This window comes from Taudactylus pleione, unplaced genomic scaffold (genome assembly GCF_031769625.1).
Source record: "Taudactylus pleione unplaced genomic scaffold, aTauple2 ptg000139l, whole genome shotgun sequence".
Taxonomy (NCBI): Eukaryota; Metazoa; Chordata; class Amphibia; order Anura; family Myobatrachidae; genus Taudactylus; species Taudactylus pleione.
The window spans coordinates 4,473,987-4,488,014 of record NW_028284541.1 but is presented as its reverse complement, the minus strand read 5'-3'; the positions used below and the strand labels follow the sequence as shown (position 1 = coordinate 4,488,014).

Sequence of the window (14,028 nt, the reverse complement as noted above, 5' to 3'; positions counted from 1 at the left end):
CCCTCCATCCAAACAGACGCTTACAAGAAATATTAAGGATGCCACTATGCAGGCTTACAAGGGGAAAAAACCATATAGTGCCAGACGTCAAGTTGCACTCCAGCAGATGATTTAAGCAAAGCAGCAGAGTGGTCAGCTCTTCATTCATAGATCTTTTACAGCAGTTAATGTCTAGTAAAGGAATGAAGAATTTGAGAGATTTACCTCCAGTTACAATCTATGGGCCGTATTCAATTAGCAGCGATAATATCAGATTTTATCGCACTATTATAGTGAGAAACAGAAGAAAAGTCCACTCTCAGACCTGGAGATGGAAATAAAAAAAAAAAAGGCAAAATCCCTATTTTTGCCTAGAAATGTAGGGATTTCTTTCAGAACCCTGTGGCCAACCCCCCCTAATGATAAATTAGCACAACATTTTTTCATAAGTTGCGTACTTTACCAAGAATTTACGCTGTAGATTTTCAACAGAGGAAAAAACAAACAAACCCTTTAAACCCATTTTCAAGGGGGTTTTTTTGGGCAATAATTTGTGAGGCTATTTTTGGACAAAGTACGCAACTTACGAAAAAATTTGTGGTCATTTATCATTAGGGGTGGGGTCCAAAGGGTTCGGATAAATCTCCATTTTTAGGCAAAAATAGGGATTTTGCATTTTTTCTTCTCCAGGGCTGAAATGGAGAAAACTCTTCTCCTGTTTCTCACTATAAAAGTGCGATAAGTTATCGCAGGTGCGATAAAAATCGGCCGATAATCCCGGCGATACTAACGCTGCTAATTGAATACGGCCCTATACCTGTTATTCCACATGCTCTGATATTGATCATTAATAACCTACCAATATCATATATGTCTCACACGTGATGGCCACAATGAATTTTGAAAGCTAGTCAAATTCTTACCTTAAATTTTCTTTTCCTTGAAATACTCTATGGTAGCCAACTATCCCTACTGGTCTTCTGTTTATGTTTTGTAGAACATCTTAGGAAGTTTCTCAAAGACACTGAAGGAAAGGAGAAGTCATACTACACACCTTATTGGAGTGATTGCTTTTCCTATCTCTACTCAGTGGACTAAGGTGTCAACCCATTTGTGATGGCTGATATTTGTTTACTTGAAATACCCCATAACGGTAATAATGGACTATGGTTATTGCCCACTAACAGCAGAGGCACTCACACCAATATTACATGTATGGCACACAGAGCATGGAAATAAAAGTTATGTATCTTCTACTAAAACTGAATTAAGTAGACTCACTAACTTGGGTAAGGAAAACGTATTTAAACTTAGATGACACCAACAACATTTAAACTTTCATTCTTTATATTCTACAAAAAAGGGATTCTGTGTAATGTCAGTAACCCACCCAATTTAGTGGGATCATTCTTGCACCAGCTAAAGCAGGCTTTTATCTTCCTCTCCTTCCCATACAGGTAGCATACTGAGCAATAACAGAAGAAGAGTGTCACTAGTCTTCATGAGATGGATTGTCAGAGCCAAGAAAAGTTCATTCTGGGCAGACAGTGGAGAAAAGAAGTTTCCTCACATATTCCCATTTGTAGTAGCTGATTTAGGCAAGTTTTGTAAAGTTCTCATTCACACAGAAATGGCACAAGGGCCCAGTATTAAAATACATGTAAACAATGGATGGTATGCCTACACAATGCAGACCTGCAACACTTCAAATCAAGCCGGTCAATTAAATCAAACTCCCATGACTGCAGTGTTGTACTTAAATACACCCCCCAAACCTGCACATACCAAATTCTACACAAGATGTTTGCGGAAGATTTTACACCCTACCTCAATCCAACTATTATGGACTCAAAGTTAAAAATGGGAAGCCTAGCAAGTAGTTAAAACCGAAGCATACCTTAAAGAGAAGATGGTTTCATGTAACTATGCTGTGTCTTTTATTGCTAAGTAAATGTTCCTGCTTTTGATTGAGAACATTGATAAAAACAAAAGTGCATACATTACCAGGAATTCAATGTATCCTAATCTACACCTCTTGTGGGTGCAGGAATGAAGGGTGGGAGAGGAGCACTGGGTCTAATTTACTAGCGATTGTGAACATTAAATCACTCTGGGAAACCTCATCCCTGTAATCAGGAGCACACGCATAAAAAACAAAACGAAACAATTATATTTTTCACAGTACAACAAGGAAACATTTTTCAGCCTTTATTTGTTAAATAAAAACTTGTGTGAACCAAAAACGTGATACAATACATGTGCCTTTGTGTTCTTCATTCATGCTTAAAAAGGAAACTAAACAAGAATTTAAGCACCTCCATTATGAATTAAGAACATAGGTTTGACCAAACCAAAAAAAAAATGTTTGCTACAAAAACCTGTATCTAAGGTAACCGGCTTATGTTCATTTTAGCTATAACCAATAGACATTTTAAATATTAGCAAGAAGCAATTCCAATATTACCAACGGTGACTTTAAAAGTACCTTAAATGCATCAGTTAATAAAATTCCAAAATAGATTTGCAAATATTAAAATTCACTGGTTGTATTGGCCTTCCAAAAAATCCTCAAAGTGTTTTAGTTTTGCTTTATTGTAAAAGAAAAAATTAAAAACCGACCAAACAGAGGGGGATAAAATGAAACACATTGATAAAGTACATTGCACATGATTAAAAAAAAAACAAAAAACAAACTTAGGTTTACCAATGAAGATTGAATGGAAACAGTTGGCTTAGTGAAGGAGGATACGGTCACACAGTCAAATTGGGTTTTAAATAACCTGTAATCATTAACATGCTGAATATTTGAAATCACAAATACTATTTAATCACTAGCTTGCTCTTTTAAGTGAATTGGTGAAGTGATTCCCCCCAAGGATCATAACAGGTCTTATAGAAGGTCCAAGCTCAGAGACACGTGCTTGAAATGTCCTTTAATATATAAAAAGTTGTAAAGTGTTTTAAAAAAAAAAAAAAAAAGTAGAGGGGGCATGCTTCCTGCACATATAGGTGTACTTTAAACTTAAGCTTTTAGTATGCATTAACTTACCAAAGGGTATAAACGCCTTTTTTTTTTTAAATGTAGACGAGAAAGTACTCCTTAATAAAAATAATTGTGTTTGTCAAATCAAGCTTTATTGATAAAATGGAATTCAGAACTCTCTGTAGCAGCAACAGACCCAGCCAGTGTAGTTATTTATTTAAAAAAAAAAAAAAAAAACACACACGCACACAAATGATTTACTTGTGAATGGATCCGAGCGCCTAAATCATCAGTACATATTTGTTCATAAAAGACTGCGCTGTCAGTCACATAGTCATATCAAAAGGAGGAATATTCTTTAATCAAGAACGGTCAATTCAAAAAAATCATAGCTGACAGAATTATCCTGAAAAATACTGTACACTAAAGATACAATCCTTACAATTTCATAGGGACCCATAAGCTGGTTATGTTGCTGCTCTTTGTCCAATCTAAAACCACCACATGAACGAATAGGGTTAGATTATTGGTTGCATCACATAACAAGCTAGACTTCCTGTAACCTTTAGAGAAATTTCCAGTCCATAATTAAATATGACAATTTTGTACAAGGACAATAGCACTTTACAAAAAAGGAAAAAAAAATAATAATCATACAACAGAATTTGCTGGAGTCTGATTTACAACATGTATTGTTTTGTAAGTACTTTAAACAGAAATGAAATTTTACAAAAAAAAAAAAAGTGTGTAAAGAGTATTAGGAAAACAGTACGATACTCGGGGAACCATTTGTACTGCTGGGATTTTATTTTTCACCAAGCTCACCCACATCATTTTCCCTTCTTTTAAATGAAAAAGGCTGAGGATGGACGCTAAGAAGGATCACCGAGGTTGGGCTGTATGTTCACTGAAGATGGATGAAAACTCCATTGCTAAACGGATACATTTACCACATGTCATCAGTTGACGCAGAATCCTTAAAGGGAGAGGAGAAGGGGGAAATAATTAAATAGAAATATTAGTTTAAGTTCTTAAAATGTATTAAAATAAAAGTCATAATTGCCTATAAAACCCCAAACAAGCAAGGTCAATGCAAATAAGATTCAGAGTTGCCAGGTACGTAATATGCCCTCTGATTTTAGTGATGCTGCCACAAATCACAAATGTTTCAGGTATCCAATTCTAACTAAGTTCCTGAAACTGTATACCAGGGGTATTCAACATGCGGCCCTCCAGCTGCTGTGGAACTACACGTCCTAGAATGCCCTGCCACAGCTTTAACATGACCGAATAGCAAAACTGTGGTAGGACATGCTGGATTTCTCGTTCCACATCAGCTGGAGGGACGATTGTGGAATAACCAGACCATAAAACTTTTACAGAGCAGACATTTTACTGGGAAACACTGGAAAATAGGTTAATGCAGAGGTTCCCAAACTCTACCATTACAGATCATTTTGACTGAGGTACTAATTAAGTCACCTATGCTCAAGCATGGATATCCTTAAAACCTGGGCTGTAATGGCAAGATTTTGGGAACCTCTGATTTAGTGTACATTTTTAAATAAGAGTCTGCCCAGTTAAGGTATAAACCTACTTTTATCACTCTTTACAGCATGATGCTGTGGATTTAAACAAATTAGTTCCCTGTCAAACATAGTGGACTGTTAGCTGAAAGCTGACATATTAGACATACTTACAGTGTCGTCATTTCTATATGGGTTCAGTCTGTTGTACACGGCTTCAATCACACTCCGCCTAAATCAAATTGTAAGAATTAATCATGACAGAACATTTTGAAAATAGAAATTTCATGTTTGCATTTCTTTAAATATAATCTAAGTTATACACAATTTATGGTCAATGTGGGTCTGATCCCCCTAGCATTTTTATTTTATTTTAAAAACAGCAGAATAAATGTTATGCTCAGCCCAGGAACTGCAGGTTGAAATAGTATTTTTTTGTGGGAGAATTGAGGAAATTCTAATTTCTTACCCGCTCTGAAGTTTTTAGTCATCAATTACATTTCCTTGTTTTCAAAATACATGTAGTTTTCATTCTAGCACCATGCACATGTTAAAAACCATGCAGTTCCTCTATCCTGCCTGGGGTGTTGCGCTTTGTTCTGGTGCTTCTAGCATACACAACTATTGTGTTTCAGCAGTTTGTTGCATCAGCTGAGTATGCCAGAAGCACCCGAGCAGAGAGCGACACCCCAGGCAGGACAGAGGAATTGCACGGGATGTGACAGGTGCAGGGTGCTAGAATGGAGTAATGCAGGTATATAGGACAAACATTTTAGTAAGCTTTGAAGACCGAGCAATTCAAAACCTCAGTCTGCTCCATAAAAACAGTCTCCAGCAACTTCAGTTCCCAAAATGTATTGCTGATCAAACACTAAAAATGCCCATACACTGGCAGAACCAGAGCTTGCCCCTTTATTCAGCATGGTCAATAGGAATTGGTGGTCACGTAGGCCTGTACATGTTACAAACTTATACCAATACCAGAAGTCTCATCTAAATATAGGGAAAAGCTAAACTGCAAGAAAATAGTTATATCGCCTAAACACCTGAGAACTTTCTAACACAGAATCATCTCAACCCTAATTTGAAGTTCATAGAGCTAGACTTTGTAGGGCGCAATTCACACCTGGCTGCAGATCTGGTATTCAGTAAATAGCTACTTTCTGATGCACAGGGCAGGGGGTGACAGTGCATTAATACCGTGCACACAGCTTATATAGAGTCCTGAGATGTGTGTGATATGGTCATTTGTTGGTACCCTAACTTGCATCACTTGCCTTTAAAGCTTTCAATTAACTAATTACCCCCTAAAAATGCTTATTGACATCCTTCAGTAATTATATATTTAATTAAGAAATAATGATCATGACAACATGAGTGGAACTTCAGTGGCTGCCAGTTTGGAACCACAAGAGACAGGGCTACCTACTAGGAAAGTCTATTACATGTTTGTATTAGAGAACACTAATTTAGACTAAATTCAAAATTAGATACTTTATGCTAGGAATGTATCAACATGAAACCAATAATGTATGTCTACTAGAATGGTAACATGTACCTGTGGGTACAAAACTTAAAGGGGGCTTTATCAGTAGAACACCACTGATACTACCTACCAGTGGCTAACAGGGCAGAAACAAAGGAGTGTGTGTGAAAGGGCAGGTTATAATGGACACTAACATACTTAATCACCATTTCATTATAACACCTTTTGACCATGTTCTAGAACAATTCTAGCAAAGGGTCAATTAATGATTGCTACATAGAAGTGTCCGTTAGAACCATTTTACAAATGATGCATTGTGCAAGCCAGACATGCTGTTGTATTGCAGACAGACAGCAAATGGGCAGATCTCACAACATGCAGCCAATAAAATACTAAAATGCACGATTAAGATTATCAAGTAACCAATGGGCATGGTGGTAGAGGATTACAGAACAATTAACAGCCAATCACACTTGTATGCCCCAATCACGCTAAATGCAGACACTGAAGCTGGGTACACACCATATAACAGTGCAACACAGCGATGTGGCAAGCTATATAACGGCACATCAGGTGCTGTGCCTACTGCATGATCTGTTGTACAATGGCGCAATGTATTCCCATCCCATCTGTCGTGCAGTACAGCAGATGGGATGAATGACTGCCAGCAACGATAGATCGGGCGCACACACTATACGGTGTGTATGATAATATGAGATATGGTAAGAACTTACCCTTGTTATCTCTATTTCTACGAAGTCCATAGGGTTCCACAGGATACCTTGGGGGGTATAGGTGTGACGTCAGTCGCAGGGCACCAAAGAGTTAAGCTTTCAGCCTCCCAGGATGCACTAGGTCCCCCTCCTATACCCCGCCCCCGGGCCAAGGCACCTCAGTTAGTTACCAAGCCATAGGCCGGAGGAGGAGAAGGAAGAGAGAGAACAAAGATCTGGACACATACAAGAATCACATTCTCACCAGAGGGAGACGGAAAACCGGTGACCAGAGCAAAGCCCATCTGCAGCACAGGTGCGACAGGGCGGGAGTCCTGTGGAACCCTATGGACTTCGTAGAAATAGAGATAACAAGGGTAAGTTCTTACCATATCTCATATTTTCTACTTCAGGGTCCATAGGGTATCCACAGGATACCTTGGGGATGTCCCAAAGCAGTATCCTTTAAGGGTGGGGACGCTCCTGTGCAGAAAGGAGAATCCGCCGCCCGAAGGAAGCATCCTGAGAGGCGAAGGTGTCAAACCTGTAATACCTCACGAAGGTATGGACAGAAGACCACGTAGCAGCCTTGCAGATCTGAACTGCCGAGGCACCACGTCGAGCTGCCCACGAAGGACCCACAGACCTAGTGGAATGAGCCTTCAGAGAAGGAGGGACCGGTAGGCCTTCATGAAGATAAGCTTCAGAAATAGCCATACGGATCCAGGCTGCCAAAGTTTGCTTTGAAGCAGGCCAACCCTTTTTACGGAAGCCAAAGAGGACAAACAAAGCGTCCGACTTCCTAAACGAAGAAGTGCGGTCAACATAAGTCCTTAAGGCCCGCACAACATCCAAAGAGGCCTCACCCACGGAAAGACCCGGTGAGTTAAAGGCCGGAACAACTATTTCCTCGTTAATATGAAACTGGGAAACAACTTTGGGAAGAAACTCGGGCCGAGTGCGGAGCACTGCCCTGTTCCCATAAAAAACCAAGAAAGGGGGTCTACAAGAAAGAGCCCCTAACTCAGAAACACGTCTGGCCGAAGCAATGGCCAGAAGGAAAACAGTCTTAGCTGTTAGCCATTTAAGATCCACTGAGCCCAGTGGTTCAAACGGCGGTCCTTGGAGAGCCCTCAGGACCACAGCCAAATCCCAAGGCGCCACAGGTGGAACAAAGGGCGGCTGAATGCGGAGAACACCCTGCATAAAGGTGCGCACATCCGGGATTGTAGCAATCCTACGGTGAAACCAGACAGATAGGGCCGAAACCTGTACCTTCAAAGAAGCAAGGCGAAGCCCATGATCTAGTCCCGCTTGCAGGAAGGCGAGAATCCGAGACAGACGAAACTCCTGCGGTGCATAACCTCTCGGTCGACACCACTGGAAGAACGTATGCCACACGCGATGGTATATCCTCGCGGAAGACGGTTTCCGAGCTCGCAACATGGTACGCACCACAGAGCTGGAAAACCCCCGCGACCTCAGCATGGCCGTCTCAACAGCCACGCCGTCAAAGACAGCCGAGTCAGGTCCGGGTGAAGGCAAGGACCCTGAGACAGAAGGTCCGGTCGTAGCGGCAACCGCAGAGGAATGTCCCCGGACAGACCCTGAAGGTCTGAGAACCAATGCCGTCTGGGCCACGCGGGAGCTATCAACAGGAGCGTCCCTCCTTCCTGTTTGAATTTCCGGATTACCCGTGGAAGAAGGGAGACCGGAGGGAACAGGTATGCGAACCGGAACGTCCACCGGACGGACAGAGCATCCACCAGAGACGCCCCTTTGTCTCTTGTGCGAGACCCGTACACCGGCAACTTGTTGTTGTGCCGGGACGCCATGAGGTCGATTTCTGGAAGACCCCACCTGTCCACCAGTAGTTGAAAAACGTCCGGGTGCAGGGACCATTCCCCCGGATGAACGTCCTGGCGACTTAGAAAGTCCGCCTCCCAATTGAGCACTCCCGGGATGAAGACCGCTGATATGGCCGGAAGATTGCGCTCCGCCCAAACCAGGATCCGAGAGACCTCTACGAGAGCCGCCCGACTGCGAGTTCCTCCTTGCCTGTTTATGTAGGCCACGGTGGTAGCGTTGTCCGACTGGACCTGCACCGGGCGACCCTGGAGAAACCGCTGTGCCTGCTGGAGAGCATTGAAGACCGCACGGAGTTCCAAGATATTTATTGGAAGCTCCGCTTCTGTCGGCGTCCACCTGCCCTGGAACAAGTGTGGACCCGAAACTGCTCCCCAGCCCCGAAGACTGGCGTCCGTTGTCAACAGGACCCAATTTGGAACCCAGAACGGACGTCCCTTGTTGAGGTGGGTCGTCTGTAACCACCACGTAAGGGACAGGCGAACCTCCTGGGTGAGCACAATCGTCTGGGACTTCAGAGACTGAGTCAGCCCGTTCCACTTGGACAGGATCAGGTGCTGCAGAGGTCTGGAGTGAAACTGGGCGTATTCCACCATGTCGAACACCGACACCATGGAGCCCAGTAACCTCATCGCCGAGTGTAAGGACACCCGGCGGCTGTGCAGACAACTGCGCACCCTTGACTGTAAAGCAGAGATCTTGTCCTCCGTCACGAAGATCCTTTGCTGTCCCGAGTCCAATAAGGCTCCAAGATGCAGAATCCTCCGAGACGGGATTAGAGTGGACTTCTGCCAGTTGATTAGCCAGCCGTGCCGTTGCAGCAGTGCAATGGTCAGGTCCAAGTGGCGTAACAGGAGCTCTGGAGATCCTGCCACCAATAACAGGTCGTCCAAATACGGCAACATGCGGACTCCCTGCAGCCGCAGAGAAGCCGCCATGACCGCCATCACCTTGGTGAAAACACGTGGTGCTGTTGCCAGGCCAAAAGGTAACGCCCGAAACTGGAAGTGGTCGCTGCTGATTGCAAACCTGAGGAACTGTTGATGGTGCCAAAGAATAGGGACATGCAGGTAAGCGTCCTGTATGTCCAATGACACCAAGTAGTCCCCAGGTTCCAGCGCCAGAATGATGGACCGTAGGGTCTCCATCCGAAACTTCGGGACCCGCAAAGACTTGTTGAGTGCTTTGAGGTTGAGTATCGGACGATATGACCCATTGGGTTTCTGTACCAAAAATAGATTTGAATAGAAACCCTGGCCCCTCTGGGAGAATGGAACCGCCACTATAACTCCAGCCTGGAGCATAGTGTGCAATACCTTCCGCAGCTCCGTAGCCTTGTTCCGGTCTGATGGGAGACCCGTGGTGAAGAAGCGAGCCGGGGGTCTGTGCCGGAAGGAGAGGGCGTATCCGTGGGAAACCACCTCCAGAACCCAAGTGTCTGTCGTAGTGGTCGACCAACACTGGGCGAACTGTAGCAGGCGGCCTCCCACCCTGGGATCCCCCAAAGGGAGGCCCGGACCGTCAGGCCGCAGGCTTGTCATCTGGCTTGGGGGCCGGACGTCTGGTACTCCATGCCTGCTTCCGGGGCTTGACCGATTTCTTAGGGCCAGCCTGTCGAGGAAACGACTGTGGTTTGGGCCTGCCCTGGGCCCTAGATGACCGAAAGGACGATGGTCCCGAACCAGAAGGAGCAGCGGCCGACGGGAGACAGGCAGATTTGGCTGCCGCCAGCGTGGCCACAATCTTATCCAGATCCGGACCGAAGAGAACTTCTCCGGTAAACGGCAACGCTTCCAGACCTTTCTTGGAATCTGCGTCCGCCTTCCAGGATCGCAGCCACAAGGTGCGACGAGCAGCTACCGCTGCTGAAGAAATTCTAGACACCAGAGTACTAATGTCTAGAGCCGCCTCGTTGATGTAGGTGGCCGAATCACGGAGATTGCCAATCAACTCCGCCTGATCGGCCGGACAGTCGGATTCAAAAGAAGCCTCTAATGAATCCGCCCAGCGCTCCATCGCTCTGGCAACCCAGCAAATGGCCATAGCCGGCCGTGCTGCCCCCCCTGCAAGGGAATAAGCGGACTTCAGGCAGATTTCTACCTTGCGGTCCGTAGCATCCTTAAGGGAGGACATGGATGGCATCGGCAATGTGGCACTACGGACAAGACGGGTCACGTGAGAATCCACCTGTGGAGGGGATTCCCACTTAGCAAAATAATTATCCGCGAACGGATAAGCCACCGCCAGGCGTCTCTGCGGCTGGTATCTTTTGCCAGGTTGTTTCCACGCCTCCTCTAAATGGTCCACCAACTGACCCGAAAGAGGAAAGACTGTGGCATCGCCCTTCACATCTTTGAAAAAGGCATACTTAGATTTAGCCGCTGGGGGAACTTCGTCCTCAATCACCAAGGCTGTGCGGACCGCCCGAATAAGTCCAGGAATATATACTTTGGACTTAGCATCAGCGTCCTTAGTATGGAGAGGTTCCTGATCGTAAGGATCTAGAATCTCCCCATCATCAGACGTCCCTTCGTCATCCTCATAAGGAGCGGACAGAGACGCCACCGGCCTTTTATGAGACCGCATCACAGACTCCCCTTGCAACACATCCGACAAGTGCTGTACAGAACTTGTCAGGGAGTTAACCCACGCTGGCTCCTGAGAACCCGGGAGCGGGGAAATAGGGAGACTGTGGGGTACCACCAATTGTCGTGGGAACCCCTGCATGGGTGACGACACCACAGACTGCTGGGACAAACCCATCGGAGTAAACGCGGGCTGCGGAGCTAACTGGCCCACTAAAGCTGTTAACGCCTGAGCGAAACAAGCCCAGGGCGGCTCCTGTACCGGTGCTGTAACCGTAATAGGCCGCGCCATGGACAAACACTGCCGGCAAAGGCCCTCCGCGCTACCCTCCCCCTCCGCTAACGGTACTTGCACGTGGTACACTGTAGCCGGAGGGGAAAATCACTTTCAGACATGATGGCACCACGTATGTGACCTCTCTCACCAATTAAGTATTAAATAGGCGAGAGACCACCCTGCAGCACCGCACCGCAAGGGCTTTAGCAGAAAGAACAGGGACAGTAATAAAGCTGACAGTTTAGAGAAGAAAAGATTACAGGCAGCAGCGCTAGCACAGTCACATACAATGCAGAAAAATAACAATTCCTGCACTAACAGCGCTGATCACTCAACTACACAGACACAGGGCCTGGTAGGACACAGCGCTGCATACACAGACCTGACCACAGCGGAGGAGAGGTATGCGGGGGGACCCAGACCACGATGCTTCCGTCCAGCGCTTCCAGCAGCGTTCACCATGCGTTCTGGAGAAGATGGCCGCCGAGGAGCAGAGAGGAGGCTGGCCTGGGGGAGGAGCGCTGCCACAGGACCAGTCGGCAGCATGCAGAGAGGGCTGTGTGCAGCGGGGGAGGCGCCGGCTGTGAGACAGGGAAGGCGCGCTCCCCTGGCATGCATTTAACCCCTGGGACGCCGCAGCGCTACCGCTCTGCTGCGGTCCGCTGTCCCAGGGGGTAGTGGAAGCGCAGGTTGGTCGCCTGGCTCCACGCTGCAGCCAGTCCCCAGGGAGCCCCCTGCCTGGGGACTTAGGACCATGTGATCAGCGGGGACCCACCGCGGGACCCCGCTGCTTACCTCTGTCCCCCTTGAATCCGGCCATGGTCCGGAGCATCTGGGGTCACCGCTAGCTGTGACCCCAGACGCCCACCAGCATCCCCGGATCAGTACCGGCGTTCTGGTACCGGCGGGGTGTAGGGAAGACAGCATGGACGTCAGGACTGACTGTCCATGCTGTTCATCCAGATGTGCAGCCACAGCTGCATGAAGAATAAGCTTCAGGGGCTCTTCTAGCCCCCACTCCAACAGGTGCACCCGACTCCGGCCGGGCACCAAACTAAACTGAGGTGCCTTGGCCCGGGGGCGGGGTATAGGAGGGGGACCTAGTGCATCCTGGGAGGCTGAAAGCTTAACTCTTTGGTGCCCTGCGACTGACGTCACACCTATACCCCCCAAGGTATCCTGTGGATACCCTATGGACCCTGAAGTAGAAATATCTTTCAAACAAGTCGGAACGATATATTGTACAATACATCGTATAGTGTGTACCCAACTTAATGCTCAGCCACACACATGGCGATCTGCACACCATCAGCCGATGTGTACGATTTCCCTTGAAACTCTCCCCGGCAGCTCTGCACACGTTTTGGTGTCCAATCTTCATATGATCTCTCCTGCATCCAGACTTTCACAGTGCATTGTGTCCTAGATTGTAAGATCTGCCCTACTTCACGGCAGATCTGACGATGCGATGTGCGACCAGCGGGGACGCGCATCGCATCGTGAGTGGGGACTCACGATTTACTGAGGATTTGGCCATATTTTACACGATTTGTCGAAATCGTCCAAATAGGGTAAAAAATCACCATGTGTGGCCAGCTTAAGTCTGAGGGGCAGATTGGCTTCATCTCATATTATGGGCACTGAGAGACAGAATTGGACGTGAACACTAGTGACAGGATTGTGGCCAGCTTTAAGAGGGGGGATTGGATGAATGATGGTAACAGTTAAATAACCCTTTGTTAGAGCATCTGAGTGCAAAAACAAAGTTTTTAGAGTTGTATAGGTGAACAGTGCACATGGCAAGATCGACAAATGAAAATATTGTAATTTCTTATGGTGCGTAGACAAGTAGCGATCAGCCAGCGATACGATGTCACTGGCTGATCGTCATGTACCCTCCCTGGTGTGCTGGATGAAGGATATCGATCATCCAGCACACCACCTACTCACAGACTATAGCGACCCACGATCGTTCCCTATAGAAACCTGCTCGATATCGAGCAAGATGACCGGCATGCACGGCCGATGGACGTTAACGCTATGGACCATACGTGGCCGCGCATCTCTGGTTGATGGAGAGTTGGTAGGGACCATTTAAATGACAGATTTGAACGATAATGATAACGTTATCGTTCAAATCGATCATTTCAATCGCTACATGTGTACGCACCATTAAGCAGAGGCAGTAGGACAGGATTTATGCTAGGATTTCTTGATCTTCACCCACAATATGCTATAATGAAAACCCACACAGCGGGTTAAATTCAGCAGCTAATAAAAACCAAAGTACAGTAATTAGGCAGAGGATATTGAATGTTTAAAATTTTCCTTTAGAGTACATACAGGGTATGAGCAATATGCCGATATTACAGTAATGTCACAGAAATACAAAAATCTAAGGCAATAGGACTTTGGATTGTATGGAGCCATGGCATTTAGGTCCTCTAGTCTTAAGGCCCCCATACATCAGAGATTGATTGTGTATAAAAATCTTTCCCTTTTTCAATCGATTGCAGATTGCAGAATTGCCACAATCAATTGAAAAAGGGAAAGATTTTTATACACAATCGATTGCAAATTGCACGAATGCTGCAATCAATCCCTGATGTATGG

At 45.9% G+C, this 14,028-nt stretch overlaps 1 protein-coding gene across 1 annotated transcript in view; it reads right to left on the bottom strand.

Annotated features, from left to right (window-relative positions):
- Window positions 1-2,172: 2,172 nt before the first annotated feature.
- The window catches only part of PPM1A (protein phosphatase, Mg2+/Mn2+ dependent 1A), a 67,251-nt gene continuing 55,395 nt past the window's right edge, over window positions 2,173-14,028 (bottom strand). Inside the window, exons 5-6 of the mRNA XM_088473728.1 lie at window positions 4,663-4,720; window positions 2,173-3,938 (exon numbers count right to left, since the gene is read on the bottom strand). Of these exons, the coding sequence (XP_088329854.1) occupies window positions 3,909-3,938; window positions 4,663-4,720 (88 nt within the window). The 3' untranslated portion in view covers window positions 2,173-3,908. The remainder of the gene's footprint in view (window positions 3,939-4,662; window positions 4,721-14,028) is intronic.